At 32.3% G+C, this 22152-nt stretch overlaps 1 protein-coding gene across 2 annotated transcripts; it reads left to right on the top strand.

The window, feature by feature from the left end:
• Window positions 1-1698: 1698 nt before the first annotated feature.
• On the top strand, window positions 1699-21988 carry LOC130625006 (WASH complex subunit 4-like). Of its 2 annotated transcripts, none has more exons than XM_057440086.1 (37): window positions 1699-1774; window positions 2538-2677; window positions 3340-3393; window positions 3565-3630; window positions 4401-4446; window positions 4873-4940; window positions 5282-5358; window positions 5471-5513; window positions 5673-5776; window positions 6426-6546; window positions 6679-6796; window positions 7521-7648; window positions 8260-8420; window positions 9394-9511; window positions 9703-9828; window positions 10605-10712; window positions 11057-11098; window positions 11448-11496; window positions 12379-12434; window positions 12519-12641; window positions 13045-13107; window positions 13278-13394; window positions 14142-14234; window positions 14535-14610; window positions 15645-15799; window positions 16165-16239; window positions 16773-16967; window positions 17207-17251; window positions 17690-17865; window positions 18049-18135; window positions 18727-18790; window positions 19000-19083; window positions 19405-19596; window positions 20283-20375; window positions 21194-21290; window positions 21534-21605; window positions 21724-21988. In XM_057440086.1, the coding sequence occupies exons 1-37, from the start codon at window positions 1717-1719 to the stop codon at window positions 21735-21737; spliced, it is 3504 nt and encodes a 1167-aa protein (XP_057296069.1). In that variant the 5' UTR covers window positions 1699-1716; the 3' UTR covers window positions 21738-21988. The 2 variants fall into 2 exon arrangements, with proteins under 2 accessions (XP_057296069.1, XP_057296068.1); XM_057440085.1 differs by having other exon boundaries at window positions 21531-21605.
• Window positions 21989-22152: the final 164 nt, after the last annotated feature.

The following is a 22152-nucleotide window of genomic DNA, read 5'->3' as shown; positions in this document are numbered from 1 at the left end:
TTTTGCTTCGTCAGCGTAATTTGATTCCAAGATTGTAGCCCGCTGCATAAATGAAAGTCAACTCGTGATTCTGCTGAGGGAAAGGAACAGACAACACAGAGAGGGAGGCAAGGGATGCTAGAAGCCTTGCATTAAACTTATCTTTGTAGCTTTAGCCTATCTTGCTACAGCAATATGTGACATCTCCATTTTTTAAGCGAAATACAATAATACGTTTGTTATTGTTTACTTTTTTGTGTGTGACTAGCTAGCTAGGTTTAAAAAGTGGTGGATTATAGCTAGCTAGCTCACCTTTTTAAATATTTACGTTTTTCGTGGTCAGCCCTTTTGGCTTTAACAATTGCCTGGCAGTCAAAAAAAGCTGGCGCTAGGTGAAGTGAAGTGAGGTCTTTTTCATACTGTTTCTTCGCATAAAAGTAACATTAGGTAACATTTCTTTTTCCTTGAAAAATAGCCCAGGGCAAGGGAAATTCCATCACAGTTTCTTGTTTACCATCTGCATGTGTTTGAGCACCCTCGTGAAAAAGTTTGTTATTTTCAAAAATTTATTATAGTGTTAAAACTTGATTTTATTTTGGTCATGTATCCTCCAAGGTGTTGCTCTTCTAGCACAAGACATGGCAGGACTCACATAGTAAACTGTGGCATCACCAAGGTGTGCTCCAAGGGCACAAAAAAGCTTTGTTATTGTAAATTGAATTTTTAAATGCTCAATAAAGTAGAAATTACAAGTAAGCTTTGGAAAATTTACCTATTTACAGGCGGGAACGTTGTTGTCTAAAATATAATACACAATGAGTATGGGTAAATTTCGAGTCGTGAAGTTGGGTAATTACGTAGTTGCCGAGGGGAGAGTTGGAGAGTTGCTAAATTTCATGGTAACGAAGTTGTAAGTCATATTTTCTCTTTTCCATGGAGCCTATTTTTATTTTATACTTTTAATACTTGATATGTGAAGTTGCACTGAGGTACTATAACACTTAACCATTCAGCAAAACAAGCAGAATATAATTCGTGGTCGCCTTGCAATAGAGCGTTTACTTCCACTATGTGAGGTCTTTGGTTTAAACCCTAGCTGAGTCATGCCAGAGACTATAAAAGTCTGAATCTATCTTTCTGTTTACCGTTCAGCATGAGAATAGGAGTGATATCTCGGGTGTTTGTCTAGTTAAGCGATTGCTGTGTTCACACAACCTGTAGCTCAAATGGGAGCTTTAAATGCACTGGGACTCCTTTAAAACGGCACACCCAATTTTTTTCAAGCATGTGTAAAGGGTGTAGTTTAATGGTACCTGATGACAAGGCTGTCGCTATGCATTTCACGAATCTTGTCTTCCAATTTTTATGAAACAAGCCCTTTTTCTTTTTCCAGTATATTGTTTTTTTTACCTCCTTGTTGAGTTTTAATTGGTTGCTGAAAAGATCTAAAGAATGTCTTTTATTTAAAGTAAACTTATTGTTATAGCTGTTCAATTATTCCCAATCAATTCTTGACCGAAGAAGTTGTACACAGTGAATTTGTCTATATTGCCTTCTAAACAGTAACAGCAATGTGATAAAATCATTTGTAAAATCCACCTTTAAATAAATCTCTCCAAATTTATTAAACCATTTTATAAATAATGAATTACTGGATGCGTAAGATAATAAGAAGACATATTACTGTGCAGAGTTGATAATTAAATTACTGTGTTGTGTTTATAGAGCTAAAAAAACATGGCTGTTGCAGTAGATGAAAGCTGGGGCCTAGACCGGTTCGATGATGGAACAACCAGTATGTTTTTTTTTTTAATTTTCGATTTGATAATTTTATACCGAGTATTTTCTGTATGCACAAAAAATAAAATGTTTTCATAGAAATAAATATATACTTGTGCATTTCATATTTCATGAAATTATTTCACCTAGTCCTTATAACTTTGTTATTGGTTGAGTTACTGAATAGCCAATACTTTATTTTATTCTAAAGTGATGAAGACACAGCTGCATGAAGCATAGAAATTGTTCTACGTTGTTTTAAAATAACAAAAATGAAGGTTATAACTCATCATATTTCTTTCCAAAAGGACAAATGTACTTAGTCTTATGAAGAAGAAGATCTTGTATAATGTTAACAGTAAGTAGCCTGTAAAAAAATGCTACAAACGCAACCAGTATAACTATAACTTTCATATAACAATAAATCTGTCATTTTGGTTTTTGACATTGTGTTTCAAAGGAATTGATATACATCAAAATTATTTGTACAAAATCCTTTTTTACTCGATTTACCGAAACTAAAAATCTTTTTTTAGTTAAAAAGCACCTCTGCCTCCATTGGCTCATAAGTAAAACCAAACATATAAACTTTTTTATTTTTGTTACTGCCAATGAAGACACCTTTTAAAAATTATGTTGCACAAGAATCATCTGTTGATTATCTGATTGCCTTGGAAAGTTTGTTTTTTAATCAGTCAAAGAAATTGGCACAAAAAAATTGGCTGGCTATCCTGAGACAGTTGGATTGTCATAAACGATTCTTTTTTTATACATTTCAGAAATGGTTGGTGAAATTCAACTAAAAAAGTATGGTAAATTCCTAAATGAGTATGCATCTCAACTAAAGGCCATTGAAGATGCTCTTGATGAGGCTGCTGGAGATTCTTGGGATTTTACTTTGGATCCTATTGAATTACAGGTAAAACTTTAATGTGTGAAGTCATAAACATATTTTATATATAACATTTTATATATAACATATTTTGGTTTACCAGGAATAGTCAGATTGTTAAAAAGCATTCTTTAAATTGTGGTCGTGTTTTTTGCCAATTTTTTTTTTCTTGCATTATACTATTTTTTTAATGATGTATCCTTCTCCCATCATTGGTGATGGGAGAAGGATCTCCCGAAACGTCGCCTACTAAACTATCATGTTCAAGAAATTATAAACTTTCCACAGTAATATGAATACTGAACAGACAAACCGAAATAATATCTTCAATGTATAATGATATACAGTATTTATGGCACATCAAGTAAGGTTATTAGGGCATGTCCCACAGGCTGGGTGTTTCTGTTACTTGAGTGAAGAAGATAACTGTCTCTTGTTTGCCTACAAAATTTGTTATTTCTAGAATTTAAGAAAGTTTCACATCAGTAACTTAATTAATATAAATCCATTGCATTGTATTGCACTTATAAAACTGTAGGGCCTGAATCAAAATTCAAAAAACAGGTTAAAATAACTTGAATCCTGTATTTAAGCCTTTTCTTAGTGCACACGTTTTATAACATTTAAAATCATTAGGATTTTCACTGAAAGGACTATTTCCTAAGGTGTAACTTGACTATTCATTTTAGATACTTCCTTATGAACAATCCAACTTACTTGAACTGATCAAGACAGACAACAAGGTGGGCCAAAACATCAAAAAAGAAAATTTGTGTGACTTGATATGATTCTTTTATAGATGAATATAAAATTATTTCTCTACATTATAAATGTTATTTCAATTGGTTAAACCTTTTAGTTCCAATAACATCAGGCTTTTGATGTCAAGAAAAAATTGCTTTTACTTTTTGCAGGTGTTAAATAAAGTTATCACTGTGGTAGCTGTTCTTTGCTGTGAATGTAAGCTTCTGGTCCATGAGGTGAGTAACTATACCTACCATCATTAACTAGGTGAAAAACTTGGACAATGCAATATTTTCTCCTCATACAAGCAGAAGAACTTAATTTCCAGACGTCCAAATAATGTACAACTTTAGGAAGTATATTGCATTTTTTTGATTGGGTAATTTGTTTTAAATTTTGAGAACCGCTGACATTCTATTAGTGTCATACATGTTGTGTTAGTTTTATATATAAATATTTATTACATGTATGTTGGTTACCAAGGTGTTGCTAGGGTGATGTATAGTTATTGGGGACATAATAGAACAGTTGTGAAGGTAACATAGATTCAGCGAAATGATGCCAAATGTTTTCTTTACCTGGAGCAATACTCTACATATAACATATAAGTCAATATTTCTAGAAAAACTGGTCTTTTTATCTTTATCTTGTCTTTCAGGAATAATTTCATGTTTTTTTACTTGAAACTAATATTGTGATATTCAGTCGTATAAATTTATCAAGAATCCAGTTCGTAGCATCAGTAACATTAGAAAATAGCCATTCTTGGCAAACATGATGTCACTTTTAATCCCTATAACGTCGTTAAATTAATTTTTATCCTGAATGAGTTTGTACTAAGAAATTATGCAAATTTGACCAGTTCCATCACTTAATTATCAGTAGTTCAAAATTTTCTCCTCAGGGCAAGGACAAAAAAATGCCCAGGTGTAATATGGGCAAGGTAACAGTAACACCATTTACTGTTTTGTTACTGTTTACTCCAATTTGTTGTAATTACTTTTAGGCAAAGACCAAATATTTTCCACCTTTGCTTTTGTACGACGAAGGACGTAAGTTTACAATTTTAAGAAATAAGTTAACAAAATAAATTTTTTGGTTAATCTTCATTGTTGTGGTATTGTCAGTTTTTAATATGCTGCAGTAACTATAGCAGCAGAAGAAATTTTAGTGGCCAGCATCTTAAAATAATTGTCTATCCTGAAAAAAAGTTTTTGTTAAAATTTATGTAAAAAAAGTTTCTGTTGTTTAAAACGAATGTTTTAAACCAAGTTTTTTTTACAGTTTTAAGGCTGTCAATTATTGTTGCTAAAGTTGAACTTTAGTACAATCTGCGCACCATTAGGTCTGCAGGATCCTATCTGTGATTTAATTTAATGTTATGCATTCACACTTGTATTTTACTTTTAATGTTGTCAGTCCTTATTTATGAAGTGTCTAAAATCATGTTGAATTAAATTTGTTCTTTTTAATTGTAGTGGGTGAAAAGACTTTGGAAGAAGGTGAACCACAACTTTATTTGGGAAGGATGCTCTCAGTGTTGCAGGTAAGCAATCTACCTGCGTTTTTTTTCAGCAATTATCTTAACCTAAAAAGCTGCAAACACCCTGGAGTTTGAAATATGTGTCTCAGAAAATGCTGCAATCTAGAACAAAAATTTTGTATGAATATTCTAGAACTCCGAAATGTTTTGAATTATCTATGTAGCAGCTTTATTAATTTTGATGTCTTCTTTCTAAGCTATTATTAAAAAAATCCAATTTTTTTAAAATGGTGGGATATAAAAATTTTTTTACTAGAAAACATTAACCAACCTATTAGCCACCATTTTATTTTACTAAAACTACTTATTGCTTGTATAACCTTTTTTTGTTTAACTACCTTTAGGATATATCTAACTTTGTACAAAGATCATATGAAGTTATCCAGCATATTGTGCACCAGTTGGCCTCAATGTATACAAGGTAACTACCAAGTTAGCAGATCACTTAATAATAAAGTTTAATATTAGGGATGCTTACTTCTAATGATACTACCCTTGCAGGTATTTTTACACCAACTGTGTTTATTTTGTAGAGAAGGTCAGCGAATAATAGATGTATCAGATGTTCATTTCTTAGTAAGTATTAAACCATCCATTGTTTTAAATTTATGGTCTTTAAATTTCGATTAGTATTGTTTCCATTCTAAAGCATCATGACCCAACCCAACAGTTTTTATGGCAAGTACAGTATACTAGTTAATATTTATCAAGCATTTCAAGTAATTTTTTTTTCAGACGCTGTTTGAGCATACTGGCGACCTTCTGACAACTTTGATTACTCTTGACGAAATAATAAACAACAGCTTCACGTTACAAGACCACTGGAAGAAATACAAAAGGTGGTTATAAAACTTTTTTCTTAATAACAAAGCTGTTTATTTATACTCCAGTGGAGAAGCAAGTTTCAATAAAATGATATTGAAATCTTCAATAAAAAGATTGAAAAGTAACAATGTTTGATAATATTTTAAAGCACTGTCATGGTATCCCCAGTAAAGATTGCTTATGCACATTCGACTTTTGTCCCAAATTGGAATGTCAGATGATTCATAGAAAGTGTATCATAAGACAAGCTACTAAGTATAAGCATGGCATCATAGGCACATGCAAACATTTCAACCTGCTAACTTTAGCGTGTGTCACAATGTCTGCACATATACATGCTTTGAAAAATTAAGCCAAGTATGCAATTATAGCTGTACTAAGTTTTTTTAAAAGAAAAGTGATGCCAATCTCTTAGTATAACTGTGTGTGTAAGCCATGAACAATCAACAAAAAACAAGATTTTCAAGTGCATTTAAACGACTCTCAAAAATAATGTCAAGTTCTGAGTTTTTCACTTTTTCTCATTTTTCTGATTCCAACTTATTTCAAGAATGGAAAAGATGCAATATATTTCTAGGAATTGTGATTATTGATGTTTGTTATATGGTTGTTGAGGTTCCCTATACGAAACCAAAAGTTAAAGTTAATACTAATTTTATTTAGAATGTTAAAAACTGTGCATCACAATTCAAGTAAATTTGATATCGAAGAAACAAAACTTCGTCCATTTGAAAAGTTTCTTCTTGGTTTGGAAGGTCAAATTATGCAAGGACGAATATTTGATGTGAGATTTTTGTTCAGTAGTAAAGTTTTTTCCCCCTTTTGTGATGCTCCTAAAGCAAAATTTTAGAATTCGCTTGTAGATATTTTACAACTAATTAATGTTGGAATAACCTGAATTTAAAAATAATTTTAGAATTGCATGAAACTTCATTTTGACACCCGTTTTATTAAAGTTACACGTAATCCTGTACTAGCTGAGGAGATGTTAACATGTTTGAGATTGATTTTTCAAAGAATTGAGTCTCGGATAGGTATGTGCTGTTTGATATATAATTATTATGATGTGCAAGAACAAATCTTTGGGTGGCCTTGTGGTACATCATTTTTCTCCAGTGTGGAAATCCCTGATTAAGTCATGCCAGAGTCTATAACGTTGTGAATTAATCCTCTCTGCTTAACTTTTAGTGATAGGAGTGATATCTTAGGGGGTTGTGTAGTTGAGCAGCTGTTGTGCTAGCATGCCTTCTGCAGCTCACACAGAAGCTTTAAATGAAATAGGACTCCCTTTGCCAGACCTGATTAATAACAGTACCTTGGGTAAATAATAACATTACCTTGGGTAAATAATAACATTGAAATTAATAATACTAAAAAATGACAATTTTAAAACATTAGTAAAATAAAATGCTCTTTCTATTGTGTTAAAATATCCGTGAATGGCTATTTAAACAGCTTTTTTTTAATTATAAATAATCTTTTATTTATATTTTTATTTTATTTTATTTAAAATCATTTTAATCCAGTACATGTGACCAGACAAGAAGTATGTTTGTAGGGACAAAACTTTTGCAGATGATTTTGTGAAATCAATTGAATATACATTTGTACCAACGGTTAAGAATTTAAGTTAAAGATCTTATTGGAAAACTGTTTTTAAGCTTTGCAATTTCCCTTTGTATTAAACCATTGCTTTTTTATAGTTTTTATCAGTTTAATCCATTTGGTATTGATATAGAATACGCAAAATCTTTTTAGGCGAGTTAAACGAGATTAATCAACGACACCGCTTTGTTGGAATACTGGCTTTGTATACTCTTCACTTCAACATTTATCGTAGCTTGGATAAAAAGTTTTTTAAACAGTTATGGGATGTGTACAAAAAGGTTCGCTCAAATCTTTTCCCTACATTGAATATGCTCAAAGTATATAAAGTATAGATTACTCGCCAATGTTTACAAAGTTTATAGTACTCTGCAGATTTTTGTGCATGCAGATCATATGGATTAAAATGGCTATTTCTAATTGTTTTATACAGATTTGTTTGAATATTCAAAGACCACTGAATATAATGTTTCTTTAACTACATTCTCCTTAAACAGATTTGTTTAATTTCTATAGACTGTTGTTTTCGTTTTCCACCTATAGAAATAGGTGTGCATGTCCATTGTATTTAACACAAAATTTAAACATTACGTCAACAAACTGAAGTTTAACTGCGATTTGGTTAAAAAATTTTATAAGTGTCATTACTAACTAAAATTATCCAATGTGAAGCAGTGTATTTAAGTTAATTTATTATTTTAAGTGATTTTGCTGCCATATGACCTTTTATTAGAATTATATTAGATTATACTCATTCTGTACACTACTATTTCATGCATCCTATGTACAAGATGATTTTTGCAGCCATTTTGTTATTATATTATGAAGATAAGAAAAATGTCTTCTCCCACTTAATGGAACATAGTTTGTATGCTTGCTTATTTTTCTGTAGGTACCTGCAATCCATTTGACTGGCAACATATTGTTGTTTCCAGATGAATTTCTACTGAAAAACATTCCTCACTGTGAAAAGTTTATGGATAAGAAGCAAGTGGATGCTGTTGTCCAATCCAGACTGCAATACTTGGTCTCAAACAATCAAAACCTAACAAAGTATGGCATGGCTTTTACACTAGCTATTCAACTTCTTTTCTTTACCTGTGTGGGGTACTGAAAATATAAAAAATCCAAAGCTTGGTCTGTACACCTTAGGTTTTGCATTTCACAGTACAACATGACAATTGGTAATTTCTGTCGTATTACCTGGGTGCATTTGACCTAAAACTTTAACTTTCTCATATAAAAAAATCAATGTCCTAAGACAAAAAAAATACATGATTTAATTTCAAAACTTTAATAATTCCACATTAATTGATTTTAAAATTTATAAAATAAGTTGAAATCATTGCCATATTTTCTATAGTACCATTTTTTGGCTTTGTACACCAGTTAATACGGCCCAGTATAAATCCATGTTAAAATGATCCATGAACCAATTACGTCATCAAATTTTTAAAATACAATCCAGTTTTTTTAAAATCAGTCAGGTAATAATTAAAAAGATCCTAAAAAGTTTCTTAAGATTCCTTTAATAATCAAGTTAACTAAATTTAATAAAGTTGTAAGAGCTGTGCATGCAGAGGATCAAGAGTGGGAGCTAAGAAGCACCATGGTATTATTAGGAACCTCACCCTTTTTCTTATTGTAAGCGCAACCCCCTATTATTTTTAGGTCATGATATCAACTTATCCTGTATTGAATATGTAATGCAAATACCCTATTAATTCGAACACATATTCTAAGACATCAAAGAACACGCTTTGTTGTTGTTGTTGTTGTTGTTGTAAAATAAAAATATATAGAATGCACCAAAAATGTAGTTTGCAGTGCGGGTGCACAATTTCAGTTATAAAAATTATTTTTTGGGGAACAATATGATTATCATAGTTTATACCATATAAATATCTTGAGAACAAAAAAATCTTTCAACAAACTTACAGCCTTACATTTCTAAGCACTACTGCATAACTTGAACATTTTCCACATTGAAATTCCACTAATGTGTTGTTAAATTAAAAATGTTTAGGGATGCCCAAAGTTTTTACCTGCAAGTAAGTTCATGGATGATTGAGATGGAGTCATTAGCCACAAAGTCTGTCTCGCTGGGTGATAGTCTCAATAAAAAAGCAGTCTTGTTTATTCAGGTAATTTTTTTAATACTTCCAATAATACAAGCTTAAGCAAGGCTCTAGGGGTGTGTGGGGGTAAAAGAGCAGTTGCATTTGGGAAAAGAATCAGAATTCATTTATTTAATGTTACTATTGTTACATTTTAAATATTTTTTCAGTAGTATAGCTTGTGTTCATATACAGTGTAATTTTATATTGTTTCGTAGGGTGTTAAGTATGCATTCAACATTAGTCACATGATTCGGACCATCATGAACCTTCACGTGGCGTTATCAAAACCCATGACTAAATCTGCTGTGTTAGCATTTTGTAGGTTGATTGAATTATTGAAGGTTCGTGTTATATCTTTCTAGTTGAATTTTACATCATTGCATTTGTCAAAGCAGACAATAATCTATATTATAATACCTGTATACGTTTGTCTCTAATGTAAAATGGTAATTGCGGTAGCGAGGCATGAAATGCGGTAAACAAAGGACGGGCGAGCCCCTATATTTACCCACAGGACACTGACTAGTTTAGCTTAAACTGTCCTTAATGTTGCAAAATCTGCAAAAAAATGTAAAAAAAAATTCTAAATGTCTTTATGTTTTTGTTAATCATTTTAAGTATACTTCGAAAAGTACTGGGTAAAAATGTGTGAAATTAAAATCTACGCAGTTGTTGATTAACTGATTCATATTGAAAGAGTAATATCCCATCGAAAAAATATAGGCATATAACTAAAAGTTTTTAGCATATAGGCAGTTATGTTTAATTGACTCAAAGTGACACACACGTTAATATAGTTCTTAAATTTTCCATTGAATGAAATACTCCGAATTTCATTGTAATATTTTGTTTTTTTTTTACTTTTAGTTTTATTACATTTTATTATACTAGCTATCTTGTTAAAAAATGCATTTTTTCGTGCATCTTTAGTACGAAGCAACGATTTGGCATTGGGTTATTATAGTTAATAGTTGTTTGTCCGTCCTCTATGTATCGCATCTAGTGTGGCCATAACACAGCTATAAAATCCCACAGAGATAGCTATGGCTCCTTGGAATCGTTTTTGCAGAGAAAAACAACAGGTGTTAATTAATACTAAGTTATTTTTTGTTTACAGGCGATTGAGTGCACGTTTCATAGAAGAAGTATGTATGTTGCTGAAAGCATCAATCATATCATCCAGCACTTATCTTTTAAAGCGATGGTTATAGTAGATACAGCTAAGGTATCTTGTTTATTTGCATTGTGGTTACAACATTTTTTATTTAATTGCTACAGGAATTTGAAAAGTAAATGTTTGAGATAATGAAACTGTAAAACAAAGAAGAAGGAGTAGCAGCTATTGAGATTCCCTCTGCTAACATAAAGGCTTAGCACTTTTTTAAGAGGCTTGTATTAATGCATTATGTTATGGTATTAAAAGCAATTTATGAATTAATACTGTCCAAAATAAAACAGGCGAAACATTTTTTGTTAATGGTCTGGTTGGAGCTATTCATCCCAGACTATTTCGTAGATTATATTTTATACACATTTTAACCACACTTTCTTCTCAATTTTCTTTTTTAGAAAAGAATTAGCCAAGACAAGAAATTCACAGACTTGAGTTTGGTATGTATCTTGTTACTACTACTGCTGCCTCTAATTAACTGTTTTTTTTAATTTTTTTCAAAATAATATGTTGACAACATGTTCTAACTAATACTTACAGACTTCTGAAACTATGCTCATTGATCACCTAAGGTAGCCTTATCATAACATGTATGATCACCTGAGGCAACCTGTTGGAAGTATGTACGCACATCCAGAGTACATGTATTTTTGAAGTGTGAGATGAACATAGGTTACTAAAAATGACCTGCACTTTTTGAATAAAGTATGCTACCAACGAAGAGGACTATTGATATTTTTATACTTCTATATAAAGAAAGATTTATATGTGCTATCATTTGTTTTTTAGGATGTTTTAGCTGCACTTGGTCTATTGCAGTATACCCTGAATGGTGCTGGTGAGTGAAACAAATGAGTGTTTTGAATAAAAACTCAAATGTATATGATATAATATGAAATTGGAAGGATTCTATTTTAACCATTTCTGCTGGTTGTTAATGAGTTAATGTGTCATTCTCATAAAGTAAATTATGTACTAATGAAAGCATCCAGGGCGTGACACACATGACTATATTACAATGAAAGTGAATGTACTGTGTATCAAAGTAGATATCCAAACAGTGAGAATGTTTTCGTCCCATTTTATATTCGTCTTTTTTAGGGTAGTATACACTTTTAATTAACCGTTGAGCCTGTAAAATTTTGGCATTTTGTTATTACTAACTTGAAATACAGAAATTATTATTATAGTATTATAGTATTATAAAATTGATGCAAAAAATGTAATGTTTTTAGAAAGGCTTTTTGTATTAAGGTTATCCCTTCAACAATACCTCCTTTTTGTCAAAGATGTAACTTTTAAAGATTGTATTGCTACCGTTAATGCTCAATTAAGCACACACCTTATACTGACATAGAGGAAATTTAACCATAAACTTTCATTATAGTTTCCTAAGAAAAACCTTTAACTTTTTTTAATAAGTGCCCCTCTCGATTTGCCACCCCTTTCGAATAAGCACCCATCCTGAAAGTGCAATTTTAAATAAGCCTCTTTGCCGCTTAATTGATCATTTACGGTAATTATTCTTTGTTTGTTATAAAATCCATTATTTTGAAGAGATTAATGAAGATTTAAGTTTTCTTGTGCCAGATCATTACTTTTAAAAACCTTGTGAAATCAATTTTTCCACAAGTGTCAGTGTTTGGGTGTATTATCATATTTTTTATTGATGCCTCTCATGGTATTGTACTGATTTTCATATGTCGATTTCTTAATAAAGGTACTCAAGAGAGAAGATTGATTACCAACGTTGCTATGCACATTGGATCACAGCGTGTATGTTTTTTAACTGTTCATTGGTTCAATAGTTTCCAATTAATTAATAACCTCATTATTTTTGCATCTTTTCTCTGTTTTTAGCGATCATTTCGTGATGATGAATATAATAATTTGACTTCATTACTTAAAAACCTGGATATCATTCTCGATTTAAAAGGCTGGCTGCGTGGAGCATGTGACTGTTCGTTTTTGTACTGGCATAAGGTAATAATTATATCATTTGTTTACTATTAGAAATGGTAGCCGGTGTAGTGGCATGTAACTGTTACTTTTTATTACCCAATTAATAACTGTAATCTATATTATAATGCCCGTATACGTCTGTCCGTCCATCCGTCTGTCTGTCTTTCACTCAAAACGGTAGCTTATCTGCGCGGTATAAAGAGGAGAGGCGAACCCGTGGATTTTTCCACGGGCTAACGACTAGTATTAAGTAATACAAAATATATTCCCAGTATAACAGGCATAGACTTCTAAGTTTTCAAAACGAAAAGTGAATAAGAACTGATTAAAAATAAGCATAGATAGTAAAAACATAGCATATAATTTCCCTCTCATGTATTTTGATCATTAAATTAGCTAAGTATATTATATAATTTTTATTTAGGTCATCCTACCAGTTTATCTGAAAGATGTTTATGAAAGCTGCGTAGACACTCATCGTATTCATGTAAGTATTTTTGGACTGACCTTATTTTCATGTAGAACGCTTTTTGATTTGTAAATGTAGTCTTAAAATTTTGGGGTAATATCCCTATATATCATGGGACAGTTTTTTGAGGTGAATAGTTGTAGACAAAGTTTTGAATTGATATAATTAGTTTAATATCTTATTTTCAGTACATGTTTGGCGCATTGCGTGACTGTGCACCTCAACTGAAGTTTGCAAGACATGAAGAAACAAACGATGTAATGGTTGAACAGTTTAAAGTTGATATCATGAATATCATGAAAGAAGTGGGTTTGTTATCTACGAGTTTTTTTTTTAATTTTTTTTTTCAGTTTACATTAATGTTTGAGAATACAGTGGAATCCCTTTTTAGAATATAAATATTTGACAGATAAAATCCTATGTTTGAGAATACAGTGGAATCCTTTTTGAGAATATAGATATTTGACAGATAAATCCTATGTTTGAGAATACAGTGGAATCCCTTTTGAGAATATAAATGTTTGACAGATAAAATGCTATGTTTGAGAATACAGTGAAATCCCTTTTAAGAATATAGATGTTTGACAGATAAATCCTATGTTTGAGAATACAGTGGAATCCCTTTTGAGAGTATAGATGTTTGACAGATAAAATACCCTCGTGGTTACTGCCTGTTTTAGGTATTAGTAGGGCAATAAATCATTCAATAGTGGTCATGCGTCTGTCTGAGTCAGAATAGTTTCGCAACTAATTCCTTGCGGAGTAATTTCATTACTGCTTGCCAAGAAGCGAACAAGATGCACGAAATACCGATGGGGGAAATATGTACGAAGAAGTATGTAGGACAGGTGTATATTCGTGTATTTTGGTTTTATAAATGGTACCGCAAGTAGCGACACACATGAAACGCGATATATAAAAGACAGGCGAACCCTTGGGACATCACTGGTTCGCCAGTCACCACGGGACATCAACTAGTATAATAAGTTTGAATTTATTTTAGCGACTTTGCCTTACATATGTGCATGAAATATTCTTCTTCTTTTTTTTAGCATCTGTTAACTCCACTGTGTAAAGATGTTGAAACAGATCTTCGTTTGAGTATTCATCGCCATCTTCAACTTGATGATCGAAATCCTTTTAAAGTATGTTACCATCATGTTTTTTTTTTGCAGTGTATGTTAATTTTCCTAATGCATTCTGAATTTCTTTTTGAGTGAACACAGGCAAACTTATGGAATATCATTTGATGTGAGACTCCCTAGTAGTGACTAAAAAAACTTGTCGATTCTTCCTCAGTAGCCCTATGTTTTAGTTTTCCATTGACATTCGCCCAACATTTAGTTTTATGGTATCGTATCATATTCAAGTTCAGTTAACCTGATAAAATGAAAATGAATAAATTGGTGTATTCTTCTCCCTCATTTTTCGTTTTTGTTTTATAGGTAGGAATGAGAGATTTAGCACAATTTCTAAGGATACGTCCAATCCGATTTTTTAATGAACTTATCGACATCAAAGGTAAGATAAAAGAATCAGACTGGGATTTGATTTCGTTATGCTTGTTGAGGTAATTAATTAGAAGATTGATGTTGCTCTATGATCTATGTTTATAAGAAGATAAACAGCGACAAGAACTAAGGGTGTAATTACACAAGGCAAGATCAAACAATAAGTGGTGTTAAAAAAGTGTTTTTTTTTCTATATAAGTCCCTGTCTAATTAAAATAACTATAAAACAAACAAAAAACACATCTGAAGGAGTCACCAGGCTGAGAAACATGCTTAGCATTTTGCTTAAAAAATCCTTTGGACCTGAATATCTATATTATAATACCCGTGTACGTCTGTCTGTCTGTGTATCACGCAAAATGGTATCTTAGCTGTGCAAGTAGCGAGACGCACGTGATGCGGTATAAAAAGGACGGGCGAACCCGTGGATTTTTCCACAGGCTAACGAGTAGTGCTTATAAGTGCTGATATATAAAAAGCGTGTTCCATTACAAGAATACACAGCAACACCAGGAGGATATATATGGAAAACAACATGACTCCGTTTTTTTTGAGGATAACAGTATGCTATATCGATTCATATCTTAAATCCAAAAGTCCAAAAATGGATATTCAACTCAGCTGCTATTGCATTGAAGTTATTTGTCATGTATTTTTTTGTAATAAAAAAGTCAGAATTCCTACACATTTGAAATTTGCCAGTGTAGATATGGTTAGGTGTTACTTAAAAAAATGTGAAACAGGGAAAAGCTGTGAAAAAGGGTAGCATAGATTTTGCATTAATATCAGTTCATTTTATGTAAACCTAACGTCCTCACAATCTGAGTATGTATGTACAACTACAGATTATGTTTTTAAATGGCAGAAATGTTTGTATACTGGAATTTACATGTTTTCCACCTTTTTCCAATGTTTGTTATTGTTCAATTTTTTTACAACTCTGCTGAATAAACTGAGCTATGTTTAGTCATGCAGAGAATTAAAATGGTTTGGCCGTATCTAACCAACATGAGGTATAAGAGTACCATATATGTTTCATTGTAGTATATGTGACACATTATCTGGATCGAACCTTTTACAACAACAACACGGTTGCCCTGCACGACTGGAAAACATACACTGAAATGAGAAATTTAGCATCTCAAAAATATAACTTAAACATGGCTGACTCGCATCTTCCCAGTCAAACATTGGAACAGGTTTGGATGTTTTTGTTTTGACTTTTTATCTTGTGTTGACGAAAGAAATGTTTTCGTAAGGCTACCTACAATTTCGAGATGTAGTTTTTTTTACTTTTAACCACAGTCTGGTTAAGAAATTGAACTTAAAAATTAACCTTCAAGTATCAATAAATGTCAATAACTTTTAACAATTCCATAATTTAATTTTAAAAAAATCGATTAAATTTCAAGTTAATAGGAGAGAAATTCAACTCGATCAACCAGATTTCAGTAAATCTGACTGATAATATAACGTTAGCGAGTTATTGTCGTCGTGGAATTCAACCCTTAACACTGCTGTATTGCGAATCTTATCTTTTTTTCTACTTTTCTTTTTTATTCAGGGTTTGGATGTGTTGGAAATCATGAGAAACATTCATGTCTTCGTTGCAAAGTATGCTTACAACTTAAATAACCAAGTGAGTAGTTTTTCTTGATGTGGATGCGGCCAATTCCTAAATCTGCACCCGCTTTAGTTTACAATGTAACAACTGAAACAGCCAAACTGGAATTTTAATTGCTGTGGTTTACGAAAAAAACTTTCCTTTTTATTAGGGTTTTTATAGTATATATTTTTAAAAAGTACCCTAAATCTGCGGACAGTAGCTAGGCACCAGTTTTTTTATAGATTCCCTCACATATTAATGGTGCTAAAATTTGTAGTAGTTATCTACCAGCAAATATTTCGCAGATGTATAAAAAAATACATTTTTGAGTGAGCGTCCCTACAATTTATAAAAGAAGATAAGTAGCCATTTAGTACGAGTTTGAAAGGCATTAACCTGTAATGCCTCTGTAAGTCCTTCAAATTGTTTCTTGAATGAGCAAAGAAGATAGGAAGACGATAACGCTATCTATTTTCTTTTATCTATTTATCTAGTCATTTTTTGTCTATAAATTGGGTTCTGCCATTGTGATTTCCTACCCTGTTCCACTTATATGACTTGTTTAGATATTTGTGGAGCGCGCATCTAACAATAAACATTTAAACACGATAAATATCCGCCATATTGCAAACTCAATTCGAACACATGGTGCTGGTATCATGAACACCACAGTGAATTTCACCTACCAATTTCTACGCAAGAAGTTCTTCATATTTTCTCAATTTCTGTATGATGAACACATCAAAGCGAGGTTGATCAAGGTTAGATTTTTGTTCAGCGTTGTTTACAAGAGAATCGAAAGCAGTTGTTTGCGATTTTTAAATCTTGATGATTAAAGTGACTACCCAGATTCTTTCTTAGTTGGTAATTTTTCGTGAATTTGCTGATACTTTATCATGAAGTGTTGTTAGCATCACAGGCGTCACGAAATCTGCCTGATCTTAGTTGCTATGATCCTTCGTCAATATCCTTTGTCATTATTTTATAATTCTTTTTTTAGGATATTAGATTTTTTAAAGATGCAAAGGAAGACATGGATCAAAAGGTTTGTGGTTTTTCCTGCTAATTGCACCAATACCCAACTTTATTGCACCAACACCCAGCACCCAGGATTCATTGCACCAACACACTGATTTTATTGTACCAATACTCAGCATTCATTACACCAACATTAGCATTCATTTAATCAACACCCAGCTTTTATTACACGAGTATTCAGCTTTAATTATACCAGCATTCAGCGTTAATTGCACCAGCATCCAGCTTTTCTTGCACGAATCCAACTTTTTTCCGCCTATACGCAGCATTTATTGCACCATCACCCAGCATGCACTGCACTCAGCTTTTATAGTACCAAGACATTTTAATACAACCATAACTGGACTTCATTGTAACAACATTCAGCATGATATATAGCTAGTATCACGTATATATATATATTTTTTTTATTTTCATATCATTAATTTCTTTGTTCATGTTTTAGTATCCGTACGATCGGGCTGAGAAGTTCAACAAAGGAATTCGTAAACTTGGTTTAACACCAGACGGACAAAGTTATCTAGACCAATTTCGAATGCTGATAACACAAATCGGAAACGCAATGGGTTACATTCGATTGATTCGATCCGGGGGTATTCATTGCATTAGTAATGCTATCAGGTAAAATATTCGCCATATGTTACTTTAAGTTTAACGGGATGATTGGTGTACTATTCTAGACAGTGTAAAAATTAAAAAATCAAAGTAGGGATCATCCTGTCAAAGGATACAAGAGTTAGGTTCCTTTTTTGATTTTCACATTGGTAATTTTATAACGTTGTATTAATTGTTTTTTTCATTTAGGTTCATTCCAGATCTCGATGACATTGTCTCATTCGAAGAACTCACAAACGAGGCTGAACTTTCTGTTGAGTCGAAAGAGGCAGCAAAGTAAGTAGCATTAGGCTGAATTTACACTTAGTCTAGGTCGTTTTACACTGAGTGAAGTTTTTGAATCTGCTACCTACAGTGGGCTGATTTTTGTAAGGCAGATTTTTACACATTGAATGACCTTGAAACTTGATTTATACATAGCGAAGTTTTTCACACGAATGTAGTTTTAAGACTAGTTTTTAAATGAATTCTTTACAGGTTTGCCTTTTCATAGTTAATTAGCAAATATTTCTTGGGTTTAAGGCAATAAATAACAAAATAAATTTGATAAATTTTCTCCCTGATCTTTGTCAGAGCATCTTCAGATCACAACTAAAAACGTCTTTCAACATGCATGTACAAAATGTTAAAAATGCTCTGACAAAGATCAGGTAGAAAACTTATCAAATTTAATTTGTTATTTCTTGCCTTAAACCCAAGAAATATTTGCTAATAGTTTTTAAAGTTTCTGTGCAAGACTTTACTTTTTACGTTTGTATAAAAATAAATTTGTTGTTATGCAAAAAGTGAGAACTTGTTGCATTGAAGCAAAATAGTAGTTGTCATTACTTTTTAAAGTATCATAAAGAATGCGCCATTTTTATTTAGAAATGTCGATTTAACCATTTCTAATTTAACTAAAAACTTTGCACAAGGAACCGAATATTTCAAGGTATATAGCTTTTATGTTCTTACTTTACGAAGAGATTCAACTTTCTATTTAACTCCTACCCGCTTGATTGGAATACCTATATATGATTAGTGTTCACAATATTGAACAGCAAATGCACAGAAACCCTTTATTTCTGTGTTGTCGTGCGAGTATTGTACAGTAGACCTCTCCATCGCAGAGCCTTTTAGCCGTAACTATTATATTTTCAGATGTTGGTTGATGTATTTGCGCCAGAGTTTCGAGATCAGAAAAATATGCATTTAAAGAATTTCTTCATGATTTTACCGCCATTAGTAAGTTAACCCTATTTTAGGGGGGGGTTTGGGTAGTGAGTCCCGTTTTTATGCTGGGGGTACGGGGGTAGGTGATTTTACCACGCCCGTAGAATTACAGAACAGCAACTAAACAAAATAGTAGAAGTTTTTGATATTAAAAAAGTAATCTTGATGTCAGTATTCTTTGTTGACGTCATCATTATTCTTAAAAAATGTACAAGTATAATTAGATAGGTTTATAAGTTTTATTAAAGTTTGACTTCCGTAGAGTGGAAAACGTCGATCTATGGTATTTGCTATTTATCGTGAGAGAATATATTATACGTGTTTTCTTTTCAGACATTAAACTTTGTGGAGTACTCAATGAGTTGCAAAGAAAAGGTGAACAAGAAAAACAAAGTGGGCGCCAGTTTTACTGATGACGGATTCGTTATGGGCGTTGCGTACATTTTAAAATTGCTCGATCAATACAGTGAATTTGATACACTGCATTGGTTTCAATCTGTCCAAGAGAAATACAATAAAGAAAAGGTGGATATTAATCTAAGTGTGTCTGACCATACTTCTTTTATATAACACAGTAAGGATTAATGAGAAGCGATCAACTGATTCCTCAATTGGCTGTAATGGTGATGTGCTTTATATTACGTTCGTTATGCCGTATATTACGTTAGTTGTGTTGTGTATCACTTTCGTTATGTCGTGTATCACGTTCGTTGTGACGTGTATCGCTTTCGTTGTGTCGTGTATTACGTTCGTTGTGTCGTGTATTACTTTAGTTGTGACGTGTATTACGTTCGTTGTGTCGTGTACTACGTTTGTTGTGTCGTGTATTACGTTCGTTGTGTCGTGTATTGCGTGTATTGCGTTCGTTGTGTTGTGTATTTCGTTCGTTGTGTCGTGTATTACGTTCGTTGTGTCGTGTATTGCGTGTATTGCGTTCGTTGTGTCGTGTATTACGTTCGTTGTGTCGTGTATTGCGTGTATTGCGTTCGTTGTGTCGTGTATTACGTTCGTTGTGTTGTGTATTGCGTGTATTTTGTTCGTTGTGTCGTGTACTACGCTCGTTGTGTCGTGTATTATGTTCGTTGTATCGTGTATTACGTTCGTTATTTATTGCAAAGAGTAGTCTCTAAATTATTTTTTTTTTGTAAATTTAATTTCTTCGCAAAAACATCAACTTATTTAAAACAAATCTACCTTTCCGTTGATTTTAGAACGAGACTGTGAAGAGCGCAACAGGAGCGAAAGACGACAAACTACTACAGACGACAAATTTAACGTTAAAAAGATTGACGTCCTATCAAAGAGTAAGTATGCAACACGTTTTAGTAACAGATCTAATAAGTGGTCATCTTACGTGAATCGTTGTAATATGTTCGGTTGTGTAATATTGCTTGAGAAAATAGTCAAAATTAAAATTTCAGAATTTTGGAATAATAGACCTTTCCCGAATTTCCTAATTATATCAAATTCAATTAAAGTGGTCGATACTAAAAATGATTCTTTTCCCTAAGTTCCTTATCAAAAGGTAGAACAAAATACCTAATTTCGTAAATATTTCTGTTCGTTAAGTGCCTCAATTGCGAGCTGAAAAGTACGGTCAAACCCTTCATATAGCCGAGCTTTCCAAGAATAGCCTCGTTTTCAAAATAATTATTTTTTACAGATCTAAATAAAATCCAACCAGAATATTATATTGCTCTAAAAACTTCAGTTTTGTCATAATAATTTGATATTCTATCTTAATATCCTTATCTGAAGAGCATAGAACCATTATAAAGTCTTGGATGACGTAATAATTATTATAATTTATGAAATTCGGGAAAGGTGTATTAATTTAAAAACGTTTTTGCATGCTTGTAATTTTAAATGTGTGAATCGTACAAATTTTTTTTTTATTCTTTTTTTTTTCATTCTGTCTATGCTGGTGTTAGTCATGGAGAGTAATTGCAATTGTCTTTTCTCATTTTTCACCATAGATGAAGAAAAACCTATTCTTTCCAATACCTTCTTAACCTCTCTAGACTTCGAAATCCCTCTTAATAAAATGCTATTGTCCAACGAGTGAGAAGAAGAATGACAAACGGATAATAATCACTAATGTTTAAATAATTTTTTTTTGCAGGAATTCGAACTTCTATTTTATTCTATGTCAAGTGCAAGAATATTTTTCCGTGCCGATAAAACCTCGGAGGAGGAGAGCGAGGAAGAAAAACAAAAAGGTAGAGATCCATTTTACACGTTCGATTCTATCTTAATATCGTAACAAGCGACACAAGTCTCTTTTCGCATTTTTATTATTTAGGGTAAGGTCTCCAGTTTATAAGGTTGTTGCTTTAAGATGTGGTCCATTTGTACTGAAAAAAACTTAAAACTTGAATATGGATGCAAGTGAAATCCCCACGCTTAATGTTTTATTAACTAAAATGTATTGATATTGTATATACGGCTCATTTTTTTAGCAGCAGAAGACGCACAGCAACAAAATGGCGGTGAACCAAAAGCAGACTCCACTGAAAACTCAGCTCCGCCGCCACGTGAGTGTTAAATTTTTCATTAATTAAAGGAGTATTTTCTGCAACATATTCTCCACAACTTAGTCCATATTATTTCTAATTTGTCTGCCATTTGAACATTCATTTTTTCTTATCTTAGCTCCTTCTACGTAAATTGCAAGCACTCCACCGTAGACGTGATCTGGTCTCTTGGTACAATGAAGTGACGTTTTTCTTCTTACGCCGCTTCGTTATTCCGCGATGAAATTATTTGCACCACTGTCTTTTCATTCACAGTAGTATAGATATATTAACACCAAAGTAATTTTCGCTCTATTTATTTTTGCGATATTTTATGGGTTTTCATTTTGCGGAAAGAGTACCCAGAAATAAAGTTGCAGAATTTATTTTTGCGATTAATCTGATGTCAAACAAATATTTTGCGATCCTTTGTTTTTGTGGAAAGAAATAGTTGTTTATTTTCATTTTGCGGAATTTATTTCTACAAAAATTTTCCAAATTCGCAAAAATAAATTCCGTAAAAACTAATCCTGCAAGGTTTAAATTAGCAGTAATCAATGCAGGCTTC

This window comes from Hydractinia symbiolongicarpus, chromosome 14 (assembly GCF_029227915.1).
Source record: "Hydractinia symbiolongicarpus strain clone_291-10 chromosome 14, HSymV2.1, whole genome shotgun sequence".
NCBI classification, from domain to species: Eukaryota; Metazoa; Cnidaria; class Hydrozoa; order Anthoathecata; family Hydractiniidae; genus Hydractinia; species Hydractinia symbiolongicarpus.
The sequence above is the reverse complement of the archived record's forward strand: the minus strand, read 5'-3'. Positions and strand labels throughout refer to the sequence as shown.

Coding starts and splice junctions, on each gene's coding strand:
- LOC130625006 (XM_057440085.1), top strand. CDS start 1,717: ATGGCTGTTGCAGTAGATGAAAGCTGGGGCCTAGACCGGTTCGATGAT. Junction 1,775..2,537: donor GTTCGATGATGGAACAACCA/GTATGTTTTTTT, acceptor TATACATTTCAG/AAATGGTTGGTGAAATTCAA. Junction 11,099..11,447: donor AATTCACAGACTTGAGTTTG/GTATGTATCTTG, acceptor TTTGTTTTTTAG/GATGTTTTAGCTGCACTTGG.